Source organism: Nelumbo nucifera, chromosome 5 (assembly GCF_055504915.1).
Source record: "Nelumbo nucifera cultivar China Antique chromosome 5, China Antique-T2T, whole genome shotgun sequence".
NCBI lineage: Eukaryota > Viridiplantae > Streptophyta > Magnoliopsida > Proteales > Nelumbonaceae > Nelumbo > Nelumbo nucifera.
In genome coordinates this window covers 41,304,799-41,321,678 of record NC_142653.1, presented here as the reverse complement: position 1 = coordinate 41,321,678, position 16,880 = coordinate 41,304,799, and the positions used below count along the sequence as shown (strand labels likewise).

General features: G+C 43.3%; 1 protein-coding gene across 1 annotated transcript in view; it reads right to left on the bottom strand.

Moving 5' to 3' along the window:
• Positions 1 to 14,592, bottom strand: part of LOC148791455 (caffeic acid 3-O-methyltransferase 1-like) — a 31,035-nt gene extending 16,443 nt beyond the window's left edge. The window contains exons 1-2 of the mRNA XM_088888186.1: positions 14,035 to 14,592; positions 13,577 to 13,890 (exon numbers count right to left, since the gene is read on the bottom strand). Coding sequence (XP_088744312.1) covers positions 13,577 to 13,890; positions 14,035 to 14,459 — 739 coding nt within the window. The 5' untranslated portion in view covers positions 14,460 to 14,592. The remainder of the gene's footprint in view (positions 1 to 13,576; positions 13,891 to 14,034) is intronic.
• Positions 14,593 to 16,880: the final 2,288 nt, after the last annotated feature.

Here is a 16,880-nt window from a genome sequence, read left to right as displayed (position 1 = left end):
ACCCATGTGGCTGGTGTGTAGATCAATGCTTGGGTCCCACGCCATACAAAGAAGCCCAACTGGGCAGCAGATTGGAAACTAATTAAACACTGAATACTTAATGGGCCTAAAGCCCATTTCGAAGTGGGCTGATATGATCACCCATCAATGGGGCGAATTTGAGATTGAAGTTAGCAAAAAGGATTGGGCTCTTAGCCTTATCCACTCTTAGAGACCAAATTCAAATCAGATTTGAATCTGGTAACCTCCTGATAAGATCAGGAGTAAGCTAACTCTATCTGGGAAAAGGATTAAGATTATCCCCTATCCAAATACTGATTTGGATTGGGATAACTCCTAATTAGGAGATTTCTTAATCAAGAAGAAAGGAGGATATTTCGAATGTACCAAGAGGGAGAGAAATCAAATTTTCGATCCAAGGGGTTTTGGTAAGCAAGAAGGGTTCCTGCGATTTGAGATTAGATCTCATACTCTCCAGAAAAGAAAACAGTTCAGCCTTTTCGTTTCTGGAGATCTCCTCCTGCCGCCGCCATCTGCATTGTTGCAAGATTCGATCTTTGCAGAAAAGAAAGTCAAGTAACCAGTTCTTGACATCAGTCTTGCAAGAAAGACTGAAAGAATTCAGTGTTTAGTACATCCAGGGGATTCTTGTGAAGGATCCAGTGTGTAGGACGCACCCTGCTGGTTCTGTTCCATCCACAGCTGTGTCATCTTCAGCGGGGACAGATCTTGGAGCATTCTTTGGGCGTGAACACCAACTTTGGGAGATACTGCTTCTCCGGATCAGGTATAATCCTCCCATTTATCTTTTGGTACAGATCTGGTTTGATTAGGGTTCAAGTAGATCCTTGAATATTGTATTCTAAATTCAGGGAATATGATTCCCAGTTGGGAGTAGGTAGGAAATTTTTGAAATTCGCCCCACCCATTCCGCAACCTTTATGGCGTCCATTAGATGGATCCTACCATTCTTTCAGTGGTATCAGAGCCACAGGTTCGAATCTTGAACCAAAAGAAAATCAGATCTGACCCTGCGCAGATGGATAGAAGGTGTTCTTTCAAGATTTGCGCAGATTGTTTTCTTTTTTTCAAGAAACTGTTTCTTGTTAAGGGCGATTGATCTGAAATTAATTTCTATTAAATCCAAAATTTATTTGGAATTGTTCTTTATTTATTTTGATTTAATGGACTGTTCAAACCTGGAGATCGCAGTGCAGTTTTAGCGCAGATGGTCTGCGCACCCTTTTTCTTTTCTATTTATTTATTTCATTCAATTCGGTCTGTAAATAATTTTTTTTATTTTTAGACTGAATGTATAGGATTTGATCAAGAATGTAATTAATAGAAATAGGATTCCTATTATTTTTCTTGATTAAAGAAGATGGAAGAAGATGGCGGCGCTGGAGATTTGCAGATGGAGAAATCGTTTTCTGCGATTTGCAGTTTATGAAACTGCAACCCTTGTGATTAACCTCTGTTTTGCAGGTGGTGCGAACAGTCCATAATTGTTTTGTGTTTGCTAGAAATCAAAACTATTAATTTCAGATCATTCAATAATTAATTCTTGAATTGAAAATCAGTTTTGGACCATTTCGGACTAGATTGGACCAAAACTGTTTGGACCGAATCTGGGTTTCGAAAGGGGCTGTTCTCAGTCCAATTGTCTCACACTTTCGTTCCAAATCTGATGTTCAATTACAAGGGATTAATTCGGCCCACCTGTAAAGCCCAGTTTTAAAGGGTTAAAACTGCAAAAGCCCATTATTGTGAGATAAGCTGTATGGGCCGAACTGCTATCTGCGATTCAGCCCATACACCTAGTGGACATTAATCGTTAATGACTTGGTTTTTAAATGGGCCGTTGAATGGGCTTTACAGCAATTAATTGATTGGATCAATTCCTCCTTTACATGTGATGTTTGGATGTTTGATGTGCTGCGACCATGGGCCATAAGTACTTGGCCCGTGATGACTCGTTAGTGGCTCTTGCGCACACCATGGCTGAATGAACATCATTGCCATGGTGTCCCTGAAGGTCATTGGATGACCCCCTCTTTGCCTGGTGGGCCCCACAACCCTGAAAAGGGATGCGTACGGAACCCCTAGCCGATGAAGGCCCACCAGAAATCTGACTTTATGAAAGTCAGTGGGAGCCACTTTGGTTTGACCTAAATTAGAACTAGGCCGTGATTTTGTTCCCTCCAGCAAATATGAATGCAAGTGATAGGGAGATCCATATGATGGACTCTCTAAAGGCCTTCCGTCATTAGCACAATGATGGGTCCATCAGTAATGAGGAAACGCACCATAAAATTGGGCTATCCATTTGCTGTTGGATCTGTTAGAGTGTTTCATAAGATGATAGGGGCGTCATAGACCGATGTGGGAGGGGCTTCACCAGAAAATGGGAACTCTCTCACGGTACCTTGGCGTAACCTGAATATGATGGGTGTGCACTCACTGACAGAAGGGTTTACCTGAAAACGGCTCTGAACCTTGTCTGACAGAGGCCAAAGGGAAACTCATTTGATGAGTGGATATGATCCGTCACAGAAAGGTGGTGGGGTTATGCAGCTGAAACAGTTGGCTTCACGCACCCCATGTGATTTCCCACATTTCCAGAGACATTTCGTCGTCTCCGTCACTGAGATAGGAGGGAAATCTCAAAGATGAACAAATGGGAATGGAACATAGATTAAAAGCCATATCTATGTAGGTAAACAAGAATCAAACTAAGGTTGTGGACTAATGTTTTTGCTGTTTTATCAGAAAATGGCAAACGGTCAATTTGCAAAGCTTCTAGACGATAACAAGCTTAAGGGCCCAAACTATGCCGACTGGTACAGAAATCTTATGCTGGTCCTAACTTCTGAAAAGTTAGACAAGGTAGTGAAAAATCCTGCCCCGGAACGTCCGGGTGATAAGGCTTCTGAGGCCCGTAGGAGGGACTACCAAGATTGGGAGGATAAAAACTCCCTAGCCCGCTGCTTTGTCATTGCCTCATTAGACAACTCAATACAGAGGCAGTTCGATCAGATCGAACTTGCCAAGGACATATTGGACAGTCTAAGGACAATGTATGAGGAGCAGAACCGTTCTACTCGACAGAAGGTCCTGAAATTGTTCATGACCGCGCAGATGACCAAAGGGCAGAAAGTTCATGACCATTGTCTTCGGATGATGGGATACATCAACGAACTTGAAGCTCTTGGATCCGGGCTAGATCTTGGCACGCAAGTGGATGCCATCCTAAATTCTTTGCCCTCTTCCTTCAATGCGTTCACCATGAACTACAATATGAATAAGCTGAATGTCAGCGTCCAGGAACTCAGCAATATGTTGCAGAGGGCCGAGGATTTACTCAAGAAGGATGAGCCTGTGGTTATGCTTGCTGAAGCTAACAAATCGGGCAAGAGAAAGAGAAAGGCAAAGAAGCCCCAGAAGAAGACTACCAAACCCAAGAAGCAGAAGAAGAAGAAGGCATCTGATGTCTGTCACTTCTGCAAGCAGACCGGCCACTGGAAGAGGAACTGTCCTACCTACCTGGAATCTAAGAAAGGTAATATCGAAACTTGTGTCATAGAAACTAATATGTTAGTTACTTCTGTGTCCTGGTGTGTTGACTCCGGGGCTTCAACTCATGCGTGTAACTCACTGCAGGGGTTCAAAGTTAGCAGAAGGCTGAGTGAAGGTGAAGTGACACTGTTCTTGGGAACAACTGCAAGTGTTGCAGCTACGGCAATAGGAACCGTAGAATTAGTTTTTAAAGAAGGAGTCCTTGTACTTAAAGATTGTCTTTATGTACAGAACTTGAGAAGGAATTTAATTTCTGTTTCAAAATTGTGTGCTGATGGATATACTGTTTACTTTAGTAATATGATTACTGTTAAACGGAATAATAAATTCATCGCATGCGGGGAACTAGAGAACGGTCTCTATGTTTTGCATCCTTCTTTGGAAACTAACTTAACCGAAACTACGTCGGTCGAAAGTCCCAAGAAAAGGACTCGTGATACAGTAAATCTCACGTGCCTCTGGCATTACCGACTTGGCCACATCGGTGTCGACCGAATCACAAGACTGGTAAAGGATGGTCCTTTGGATTTTCTAACCGTAGAAAATCTTCCCACTTGTGAACCTTGCCTCCAAGGTAAGATGACTAAGCGGCCATTTGACGGTAAGCCTGAAAGATGTGCAGGCACACTTGACCTAATACATACTGATGTATGTGGTCCCCTGAGTGTTAGGACACGGAATCAACACGTGTACTTCATCACCTTTACAGATGATTTTTCACGATATGGTTACGTGTACCTAATGAGACATAAGTCTGAATCATTTGAAAAGTTAAAAGAGTTCAGACAGGAAGTCGAGAAACAGTTAGGGAGAGAAATTAAGGCCCTTCGATCAGATCGAGGTGGCGAGTATCTCTCTGACGAATTCAGGGACTACTTAAAGGCCAATGGGATAGTGTCACAACTAGCTCCTCCTGCTACACCTCAACTCAACGGTGTTTCAGAGAGGAGAAATAGGACCTTATTAGACATGGTCCGGTCACTTCTCGTACGCTCAGAATTTCCCACATCCTTTTGGGGATACGCATTAGAGACTGCTACCTACGTGCTGAATAGGGTTCCAACCAAATCAGTTCCGAAAACTCCATATGAACTTTGGACCGGAAGGAAGCCAAGTGTGAGACACTTGAAGATTTGGGGTTGTCCTGCACACGTTAAAAGAACAAGTGCGGACAAGTTGGAATCTAAAACCAGCCGTTGCCTGTTTATAGGCTACCCAAAGGATTCGGTGGGTTATCTATTCTATGACCCAAGTGAGCAGAAAGTGTTCTGCAGTCGAAACGCCCGATTCTTAGAATCCGATTACATCCTGGACACCCATCGTCAGGAAATAGTTCTTGATGAGGAGAGCTCAGGAGCAGTGGGAGATGACCCACAAGTTCCAGGTAATGACCAACCTAGAAGGTCCACCCGGGTATCCAGACCACCAGTCCGATATGGTTATGACCAGGATAGTTACCTGGTGGAAGCCTTGACTAGTGAAGAGGATCCCGTGTCTTACGCGGAAGCTATGTTAGACATAGACTCCCAGAAGTGGGTGGAGGCCATGAGAGCCGAGATGGACTCAATGGAGACCAATGGAGTCTGGACTCTAGTGGATCCGCCCTCCGGGGTAAAAGCAATTGGTTGCAAATGGATCTACAAGAGGAAGAAGGGCCCCGATGGCAGGATTGAGACCTTTAAAGCTCGTTTGGTGGCAAAAGGGTATACTCAGAAAGAAGGCATCGACTATGAGGAAACCTTTTCACCGGTGGCCATGCTTAAATCCATTAGGATCCTGCTAGCTGTAGCAGCGTACCATGATTACGAGATTTGGCAAATGGATGTCAAAACAGCGTTCCTGAATGGAGATCTTAGTGAAGATATCTACATGCAGCAGCCGCAAGGCTTCATTGCTGCTGGTCAGGAACACATGGTATGTAAACTTAATAGATCCATATATGGACTTAAGCAGGCTTCTAGGAGTTGGAACATCCGTTTTGATTCTGCAGTCAAAACGTTTGACTTTGAGCAGAATCCGGATGAGCCCTGTGTTTACAGGAAATCCAGTGGGGATAAGATCACCTTTTTAGTCTTGTATGTGGACGATATCCTACTCATTGGGAATGATGTAGGAATGTTGACTTCGGTCAAGGTGTGGCTATCACAGCAGTTCTCCATGAAAGATCTTGGAGAAGCTTCATACATACTGGGTCTTCGACTCTATAGAGATAGATCGAAGCGGATAATTGGATTATCCCAGGCTGCTTACATTGACAAAATTGTCAAAAGATACAGCATGGAAAACTCCAAGAAAGGAAACGTTCCTTTCAGGCACGGAGTCACTCTCTCCAAGAAGATGTCTCCCAAGACTTCTGAGGAGATTGAGAGCATGAGAGACGTTCCCTATGCCTCAGCTGTGGGGAGCATCATGTTTGCCATGTTGTGCACTCGCCCGGACATAGCTCAGGCGGTGAGTGTGGTAAGCAGATTCCAGGCAAACCCAGGACAGGAGCATTGGACTGCTGTGAAGAACATACTCAAATACCTTCGAAGGACGAAAGAGTTTTGTCTGGTATTCGATGGTGGTTCACTGCAAGTTCTAGGGTATACCGATGCCGATTTCCAGTCGGATCCAGATGATAGAAAGTCTACATCTGGGTATGTTTTCACGATAGGATCGTGTGCTGTTTGCTGGAAAAGCAGCAAACAGGGGTCCACTGCAGACTCCACAACCGAGGCCGAGTACATTGCCGCAAGTGAAGCTGCCAAGGAAGCCGTGTGGATGAAGAAATTCATACACGAATTGGGAGCGATTCCATCCAGCACATCACCCATCCCGTTGTTGTGTGACAACAATGGAGCGATCGCCCAGGCTAAAGAGCCTCGGGCCCACTCGAAGTCAAAGCACATCGAGAGGAAGTACCATGTACTGCGGGAGATCGTTGGTAGAGGGGACGTCCTAATTCAAAAGGTAGCATCAGCGGATAATGTGGCAGACCCATTGACTAAGCCACTGACACAGAAGGTGTTTGAGAAACACGTGGAAAGTATGGGACTCCGGCTTGTACCAGATTGGACCTAAGTGCAAGTGGGAGCTGTTAGACAGTTTTGTATGCCCTTAGCTTCAATCATTTTGATGTACTTTTGTTGTTTAGTGGAAATAAATAAAGTGCATGTTTGATTCATGTTGTTTGGTTTAATTCTGTGTAAAACCCTAAAACTGGACATTTGTAGAGACTCATGTTAGTTTTAAATGTTCACAGCCGTTGGATATGTCTGGGGAGATTTATCCTGCCAAGGCTGATACTGGTGTGCCACCAAGTGTTGGGATGGCCTGTCTCAGCCATCAGGGTAAGACCCGAGGCACATACAGCATGGGATTACTTGAATCCTTGAACCGGACCAGATTTCCAGTCTTGCCCTGGACCTTGGAGATAGATGGGCAAAACTGGAAAGTTACACCTGACCCCTAGACTCGATTGTGACACTTCACTAGGTGCTGGATCAGGCTGCCTTTGATATGCCAATCAGTGAGATCCTGAGTGGGGATCAAAACCTGGGTATGTTGGGGCAGTTTGAGAATTCATCTGAGTGGGTGGTCATAGTGACAGAATCAGCCACTTTGTCGGACAAAGGGTAATGATCGGGAATGCACTCTCTCTGATGGAAACCAAACTGCCGGCAGTTGATTTCAATCGTTGGAATTTTGTTTTTGCAAAATTAATATATTTACATATATATGTACGGTTTCAAAATGTTTGCAAATGGTTTTAATTCCCGGGATCCATGTGAGAGGAGAGTGCGGCACTGTTCCTTGCAGCCGAGGGAGAGGTCCTCTCTTGTCGGGCAGTGCTTGATCATTAAGGGCTGAGAGGTTAAGTGTAAGACCATTTAGGACAATACCTGATGGGCTAATCTTGCACCTGCCCACAGTCCCTGGGTTTTTATAAGATGGCTTGGCCCAGGGACCACTTAATGTAAGTGTTGGGCCCATAGGGTTCATACGATGGACTCAAGGGGTTCATTGAGATTTTCAGTGAATTTGGCTGGGCCTTGTATTAAAGGCTGGGCCGAACCCATGTGGCTGGTGTGTAGATCAATGCTTGGGTCCCACGCCATACAAAGAAGCCCAACTGGGCAGCAGATTGGAAACTAATTAAACACTGAATACTTAATGGGCCTAAAGCCCATTTCGAAGTGGGCTGATATGATCACCCATCAATGGGGCGAATTTGAGATTGAAGTTAGCAAAAAGGATTGGGCTCTTAGCCTTATCCACTCTTAGAGACCAAATTCAAATCAGATTTGAATCTGGTAACCTCCTGATAAGATCAGGAGTAAGCTAACTCTATCTGGGAAAAGGATTAAGATTATCCCCTATCCAAATACTGATTTGGATTGGGATAACTCCTAATTAGGAGATTTCTTAATCAAGAAGAAAGGAGGAGATTTCGAATGTACCAAGAGGGAGAGAAATCAAATTTTCGATCCAAGGGGTTTTGGTAAGCAAGAAGGGTTCCTGCGATTTGAGATTAGATCTCATACTCTCCAGAAAAGAAAACAGTTCAGCCTTTTCGTTTCTGGAGATCTCCTCCTGCCGCCGCCATCTGCATTGTTGCAAGATTCGATCTTTGCAGAAAAGAAAGTCAAGTAACCAGTTCTTGACATCAGTCTTGCAAGAAAGACTGAAAGAATTCAGTGTTTAGTACATCCAGGGGATTCTTGTGAAGGATCCAGTGTGTAGGACGCACCCTGCTGGTTCTGTTCCATCCACAGCTGTGTCATCTTCAGCGGGGACAGATCTTGGAGCATTCTTTGGGCGTGAACACCAACTTTGGGAGATACTGCTTCTCCGGATCAGGTATAATCCTCCCATTTATCTTTTGGTACAGATCTGGTTTGATTAGGGTTCAAGTAGATCCTTGAATATTGTATTCTAAATTCAGGGAATATGATTCCCAGTTGGGAGAAGGTAGGAAATTTTTGAAATTCGCCCCACCCATTCCGCAACCTTTATGGCGTCCATTAGATGGATCCTACCATTCTTTCAGTGGTATCAGAGCCACAGGTTCGAATCTTGAACCAAAAGAAAATCAGATCTGACCCTGCGCAGATGGATAGAAGGTGTTCTTTCAAGATTTGCGCAGATTGTTTTCTTTTTTTCAAGAAACTGTTTCTTGTTAAGGGCGATTGATCTGAAATTAATTTCTATTAAATCCAAAATTTATTTGGAATTGTTCTTTATTTATTTTGATTTAATGGACTGTTCAAACCTGGAGATCGCAGTGCAGTTTTAGCGCAGATGGTCTGCGCACCCTTTTTCTTTTCTATTTATTTATTTCATTCAATTCGGTCTGTAAATAATTTTTTTTATTTTTAGACTGAATGTATAGGATTTGATCAAGAATGTAATTAGTAGAAATAGGATTCCTGTTATTTTTCTTGATTAAAGAAGATGGAAGAAGATGGCGGCGCTGGAGATTTGCAGATGGAGAAATCGTTTTCTGCGATTTGCAGTTTATGAAACTGCAACCCTTGTGATTAACCTCTGTTTTGCAGGTGGTGCGAACAGTCCATAATTGTTTTGTGTTTGCTAGAAATCAAAACTATTAATTTCAGATCATTCAATAATTAATTCTTGAATTGAAAATCAGTTTTGGACCATTTCGGACTAGATTGGACCAAAACTGTTTGGACCGAATCTGGGTTTCGAAAGGGGCTGTTCTCAGTCCAATTGTCTCACACTTTCGTTCCAAATCTGATGTTCAATTACAAGGGATTAATTCGGCCCACCTGTAAAGCCCAGTTTTAAAGGGTTAAAACTGCAAAAGCCCATTATTGTGAGATAAGCTGTATGGGCCGAACTGCTATCTGCGATTCAGCCCATACACCTAGTGGACATTAATCGTTAATGACTTGGTTTTTAAATGGGCCGTTGAATGGGCTTTACAGCAATTAATTGATTGGATCAATTCCTCCTTTACATGTGATGTTTGGATGTTTGATGTGCTGCGACCATGGGCCATAAGTACTTGGCCCGTGATGACTCGTTAGTGGCTCTTGCGCACACCATGGCTGAATGCACATCATTGCCATGGTGTCCCTGAAGGTCATTGGATGACCCCCTCTTTGCCTGGTGGGCCCCACAACCCTGAAAAGGGATGCGTACGGAACCCCTAGCCGATGAAGGCCCACCAGAAATCTGACTTTATGAAAGTCAGTGGGAGCCACTTTGGTTTGACCTAAATTAGAACTAGGCCGTGATTTTGTTCCCTCCAGCAAATATGAATGCAAGTGATAGGGAGATCCATATGATGGACTCTCTAAAGGCCTTCCGTCATTAGCACAATGATGGGTCCATCAGTAATGAGGAAATGCACCATAAAATTGGGCTATCCATTTGCTGTTGGATCTGTTAGAGTGTTTCATAAGATGATAGGGGCGTCATAGACCGATGTGGGAGGGGCTTCACCAGAAAATGGGAACTCTCTCACGGTACCTTGGCGTAACCTGAATATGATGGGTGTGCACTCACTGACAGAAGGGTTTACCTGAAAACGGCTCTGAACCTTGTCTGACAGAGGCCAAAGGGAAACTCATTTGATGAGTGGATATGATCCGTCACAGAAAGGTGGTGGGGTTATGCAGCTGAAACAGTTGGCTTCACGCACCCCATGTGATTTCCCACATTTCCAGAGACATTTCGTCGTCTCCGTCACTGAGATAGGAGGGAAATCTCAAAGATGAACAAATGGGAATGGAACATAGATTAAAAGCCATATCTATGTAGGTAAACATGAATCAAACTAAGGTTGTGGACTAATGTTTTTGCTGTTTTATCAGAAAATGGCAAACGGTCAATTTGCAAAGCTTCTAGACGATAACAAGCTTAAGGGCCCAAACTATGCCGACTGGTACAGAAATCTTATGCTGGTCCTAACTTCTGAAAAGTTAGACAAGGTAGTGAAAAATCCTGCCCCGGAACGTCCGGGTGATAGGGCTTCTGAGGCCCGTAGGAGGGACTACCAAGATTGGGAGGATAAAAACTCCCTAGCCCGCTGCTTTGTCATTGCCTCATTAGACAACTCAATACAGAGGCAGTTCGATCAGATCGAACTTGCCAAGGACATATTGGACAGTCTAAGGACAATGTATGAGGAGCAGAACCGTTCTACTCGACAAAAGGTCATGAAATTGTTCATGACCGCGCAGATGACCAAAGGGCAGAAAGTTCATGACCATTGTCTTCGGATGATGGGATACATCAACGAACTTGAAGCTCTTGGATCCGGGCTAGATCTTGGCACGCAAGTGGATGCCATCCTAAATTCTTTGCCCTCTTCCTTCAATGCGTTCACCATGAACTACAATATGAATAAGCTGAATGTCAGCGTCCAGGAACTCAGCAATATGTTGCAGAGGGCCGAGGATTTACTCAAGAAGGATGAGCCTGTGGTTATGCTTGCTGAAGCTAACAAATCGGGCAAGAGAAAGAGAAAGGCAAAGAAGCCCCAGAAGAAGACTACCAAACCCAAGAAGCAGAAGAAGAAGAAGGCATCTGATGTCTGTCACTTCTGCAAGTTCTAGGGTATACCGATGCCGATTTCCAGTCGGATCCAGATGATAGAAAGTCTACATCTGGGTATGTTTTCACGATAGGATCGTGTGCTGTTTGTTGGAAAAGCAGCAAACAGGGGTCCACTGCAGACTCCACAACCGAGGCCGAGTACATTGCCGCAAGTGAAGCTACCAAGGAAGCCGTGTGGATGAAGAAATTCATACACGAATTGGGAGCGATTCCATCCAGCACATCACCCATCCCGTTGTTGTGTGACAACAATGGAGCGATCGCCCAGGCTAAAGAGCCTCGGGCCCACTCGAAGTCAAAGCACATCGAGAGGAAGTACCATGTACTGCGGGAGATCGTTGGTAGAGGGGACGTCCTAATTCAAAAGGTAGCATCAGCGGATAATGTGGCAGACCCATTGACTAAGCCACTGACACAGAAGGTGTTTGAGAAACACGTGGAAAGTATGGGACTCCGGCTTGTACCAGATTGGACCTAAGTGCAAGTGGGAGCTGTTAGACAGTTTTGTATGCCCTTAGCTTCAATCATTTTGATGTACTTTTGTTGTTTAGTGGAAATAAATAAAGTGCATGTTTGATTCATGTTGTTTGGTTTAATTCTGTGTAAAACCCTAAAACTGGACATTTGTAGAGACTCATGTTAGTTTTAAATGTTCACAGCCGTTGGATATGTCTGGGGAGATTTATCCTGCCAAGGCTGATACTGGTGTGCCACCAAGTGTTGGGATGGCCTATCTCAGCCATCAGGGTAAGACCCGAGGCACATACAACATGGGATTACTTGAATCCTTGAACCGGACCAGATTTCCAGTCTTGCCCTGGACCTTGGAGATAGATGGGCAAAACTGGAAAGTTACACCTGACCCCTAGACTCGATTGTGACACTTCACTAGGTGCTGGATCAGGCTGCCTTTGATATGCCAATCAGTGAGATCCTGAGTGGGGATCAAAACCTGGGTATGTTGGGGCAGTTTGAGAATTCATCTGAGTGGGTGGTCATAGTGACAGAATCAGCCACTTTGTCGGACAAAGGGTAATGATCGGGAATGCACTCTCTCTGATGGAAACCAAACTGCCGGCAGTTGATTTCAATCGTTGGAATTTTGTTTTTGCAAAATTAATATATTTACATATATATGTACGGTTTCAAAATGTTTGCAAATGGTTTTAATTCCCGGGATCCATGTGAGAGGAGAGTGCGGCACTGTTCCTTGCAGCCGAGGGAGAGGTCCTCTCTTGTCGGGCAGTGCTTGATCATTAAGGGCTGAGAGGTTAAGTGTAAGACCATTTAGGACAATACCTGATGGGCTAATCTTGCACCTGCCCACAGTCCCTGGGTTTTTATAAGATGGCTTGGCCCAGGGACCACTTAATGTAAGTGTTGGGCCCATAGGGTTCATACGATGGACTCAAGGGGTTCATTGAGATTTTCAGTGAATTTGGCTGGGCCTTGTATTAAAGGCTGGGCCGAACCCATGTGGCTGGTGTGTAGATCAATGCTTGGGTCCCACGCCATACAAAGAAGCCCAACTGGGCAGCAGATTGGAAACTAATTAAACACTGAATACTTAATGGGCCTAAAGCCCATTTCGAAGTGGGCTGATATGATCACCCATCAATGGGGCGAATTTGAGATTGAAGTTAGCAAAAAGGATTGGGCTCTTAGCCTTATCCACTCTTAGATACCAAATTCAAATCAGATTTGAATCTGGTAACCTCCTGATAAGATCAGGAGTAAGCTAACTCTATCTGGGAAAAGGATTAAGATTATCCCCTATCCAAATACTGATTTGGATTGGGATAACTCCTAATTAGGAGATTTCTTAATCAAGAAGAAAGGAGGAGATTTCGAATGTACCAAGAGGGAGAGAAATCAATTTTCGATCCAAGGGGTTTTGGTAAGCAAGAAGGGTTCCTGCGATTTGAGATTAGATCTCATACTCTCCAGAAAAGAAAACAGTTCAGCCTTTTCGTTTCTGGAGATCTCCTCCTGCCGCCGCCATCTGCATTGTTGCAAGATTCGATCTTTGCAGAAAAGAAAGTCAAGAAACCAGTTCTTGACATCAGTCTTGCAAGAAAGACTGAAAGAATTCAGTGTTTAGTACATCCAGGGGATTCTTGTGAAGGATCCAGTGTGTAGGACGCACCCTGCTGGTTCTGTTCCATCCACAGCTGTGTCATCTTCAGCGGGGACAGATCTTGGAGCATTCTTTGGGCGTGAACACCAACTTTGGGAGATACTGCTTCTCCGGATCAGGTATAATCCTCCCATTTATCTTTTGGTACAGATCTGGTTTGATTAGGGTTCAAGTAGATCCTTGAATATTGTATTCTAAATTCAGGGAATATGATTCCCAGTTGGGAGAAGGTAGGAAATTTTTGAAATTCGCCCCACCCATTCCGCAACCTTTATGGCGTCCATTAGATGGATCCTACCATTCTTTCAGGTGCTGCTTCTATCACATGAAGCAAATCAAAATTGATACCTTTGATTTGAGGATACCTAGATGTAATCATTTTTAGTGTGGTTCCATTCCCACCTCCCACGTCAACCACCTCTTTAAGACCTTCAAATCCCTTGTATGTGTCAAGAATCTTCTTCAAGACTATTATGGTGTGACATGACATTCCCTTATTAAAGAATTCGTTAAACCTTGAATCTTTCTCACAGTACTGAAATAAGGTCATTCCATGTTCCTTATGGAAAGGAATTCCACCTTCCAATATAGCATCTCCCAGCCGGTACCTGCAAGCAGCGACAAAGTTCAGAGAGAATGTAGTGTTTTTTTTTTCTCCCGGAAATACAGAATGAATGTCACATAAGGAGTGATGTTGGTGGTGGAATATTGTGCCCAAATCAGAGATCATAGCTCGGCAAGTAAGATCATACCAGCTATCCACGAGAGACTTTTCTTGTTGCAGTAGATCCAGGGGTCGAAGAGACACTCCGTCCTGGCTGTTGGTGAAAAATTTGCAGACAGGAGCCAAGCCATAACGCCTTTCAACTTGGTCATTGTCCCGTTTGACGAGAGAGCATTTAAGAACAGAGTAGCTCGTCAGTAGAGACAAGACACGGTCGAGCATGGTTGCTGCATCTGGGTTTTCAGTGTGAAGGTGCAAGGCAATCTCTGAAGCTGAGAGGTACGCATCAGGGCCAGCTCTAGATATGATCTCGAACACATCTAGTTCTGTAGTGACTTTCAAGGCCATAGGAAGCACTGAAGCACTTGCCAATTGCATGGCCGCCAATATACAGTTTTCTTCTTCTTTCTCTTCATTTGGGGTTTCAAAGTGATTACTGATGATTAAAGCCATACTCACTGTAGAGAAGAATTAGAAAGAAAGCTACACAGTTAGAATAAAGATAATCCCTCTCTCACCGCTCACAATCTCACAATTTACGAAATATAAATAGGCTCGTCCATGATGCTAATGACATGTGATTTTAAGGCGTGATGTGATTTGTAGTTTGATGGCAACCACTACCAGCCATTAGGTAGGCTTCTACTTAGACTTTTGTTATTATTTTTTTTCTTTGGTTAACAGAATTTCACTTTTCACTCCACAGCAACAAAACAACAAAGCAAAGACAAGAAACACCAAAAAAAGAAATCACTTACTAGTACTACTAATTACTTAGACTCAGTTTGGAAAGAGTACAAATACAATTATGTAGTGTAAATTTGTACAAAATATAAGATTTTGTACTCTACATGTATATTTGTATTTGTACACTTTTCAAACTGAGCTTTTGGCTGCTTTTGGTTGCAACACAAAATTGTTTGCATTAGTATAAAAATGCATGGGAGTGCAAATGAAAATAATGCATATTTTGATTTAATTTTGTTTTGCACTTTATTTTATTCAGCTTCACATCTTATTTTACTTTATTTGAACTACAATCAAAGAAAATAAGGTAAATTTTGGAAAAAAAATCAGAATTTTCACCTAAATCATTTGCACTGCTATAACTTTGCATCAATACAAATTTATTTGCCTTGCAACCAAACACCGCCTTAGGAACAGAAACAAAAGTAATCCACTAAAATAGTTTATGAAATAGGACAAAGGGCATGCGTCCAACCACTCATTGAAGAGACCAAACCCCACTGGGCAAGGAGATGAGAAAGCCTATTCAAGTCTCGTTTAACAAAGAACAAAGAAACTAAAAGAACTTGGGCAAGGTTTAGATAGTCAAGTAACAAAAATACTATTTCTGACGCTGCCCTTCCTGTTGTCAACACAAATTTCGTGTTTAAATTTGGAGCACAAAAATTAATGTGCACAAATTCAAAGGAATTTTTTTTTTTTTTTGCAAAAATTTAAATGGGATACAAACTCTCTTTTTCTTGGCAAAGAAAAATCCTCTGATTCTCTTGTCTTGGATGAAAGCCGAAATTGCGACTAGAACTTGCAATTGTGAGAAACAAGCAACGCCCAACCTTGTGTCAATGAAAATTTACTCATGCTAAATCAATGATTAGAACGTGAACAGCTGTTAGACAGTTTTGTATGCCCTTAGCTTCAATCATTTTGATGTACTTTTGTTGTTTAGTGGAAATAAATAAAGTGCATGTTTGATTCATGTTGTTTGGTTTAATTCTGTGTAAAACCATAAAACTGGACATTTGTAGAGACTCATGTTAGTTTTAAATGTTCACAGCCGTTGGATATGTCTGGGGAGATTTATCCTGCCAAGGCTGATACTGGTGTGCCACCAAGTGTTGGGATGGCCTGTCTCAGCCATCAGGGTAAGACCCGAGGCACATACAACATGGGATTACTTGAATCCTTGAACCGGACCAGATTTCCAGTCTTGCCCTGGACCTTGGAGATAGATGGGCAAAACTGGAAAGTTACACCTGACCCCTAGACTCGATTGTGACACTTCACTAGGTGCTGGATCAGGCTGCCTTTGATATGCCAATCAGTGAGATCCTGAGTGGGGATCAAAACCTGGGTATGTTGGGGCAGTTTGAGAATTCATCTGAGTGGGTGGTCATAGTGACAGAATCAGCCACTTTGTCGGACAAAGGGTAATGATCGGGAATGCACTCTCTCTGATGGAAACCAAACTGCCGGCAGTTGATTTCAATCGTTGGAATTTTGTTTTTGCAAAATTAATATATTTACATATATATGTACGGTTTCAAAATGTTTGCAAATGGTTTTAATTCCCGGGATCCATGTGAGAGGAGAGTGCGGCACTGTTCCTTGCAGCCGAGGGAGAGGTCCTCTCTTGTCGGGCAGTGCTTGATCATTAAGGGCTGAGAGGTTAAGTGTAAGACCATTTAGGACAATACCTGATGGGCTAATCTTGCACCTGCCCACAGTCCCTGGGTTTTTATAAGATGGCTTGGCCCAGGGACCACTTAATGTAAGTGTTGGGCCCATAGGGTTCATACGATGGACTCAAGGGGTTCATTGAGATTTTCAGTGAATTTGGCTGGGCCTTGTATTAAAGGCTGGGCTGAACCCATGTGGCTGGTGTGTAGATCAATGCTTGGGTCCCACGCCATACAAAGAAGCCCAACTGGGCAGCAGATTGGAAACTAATTAAACACTGAATACTTAATGGGCCTAAAGCCCATTTCGAAGTGGGCTGATATGATCACCCATCAATGAGGCGAATTTGAGATTGAAGTTAGCAAAAAGGATTGGGCTCTTAGCCTTATCCACTCTTAGAGACCAAATTCAAATCAGATTTGAATCTGGTAACCTCCTGATAAGATCAGG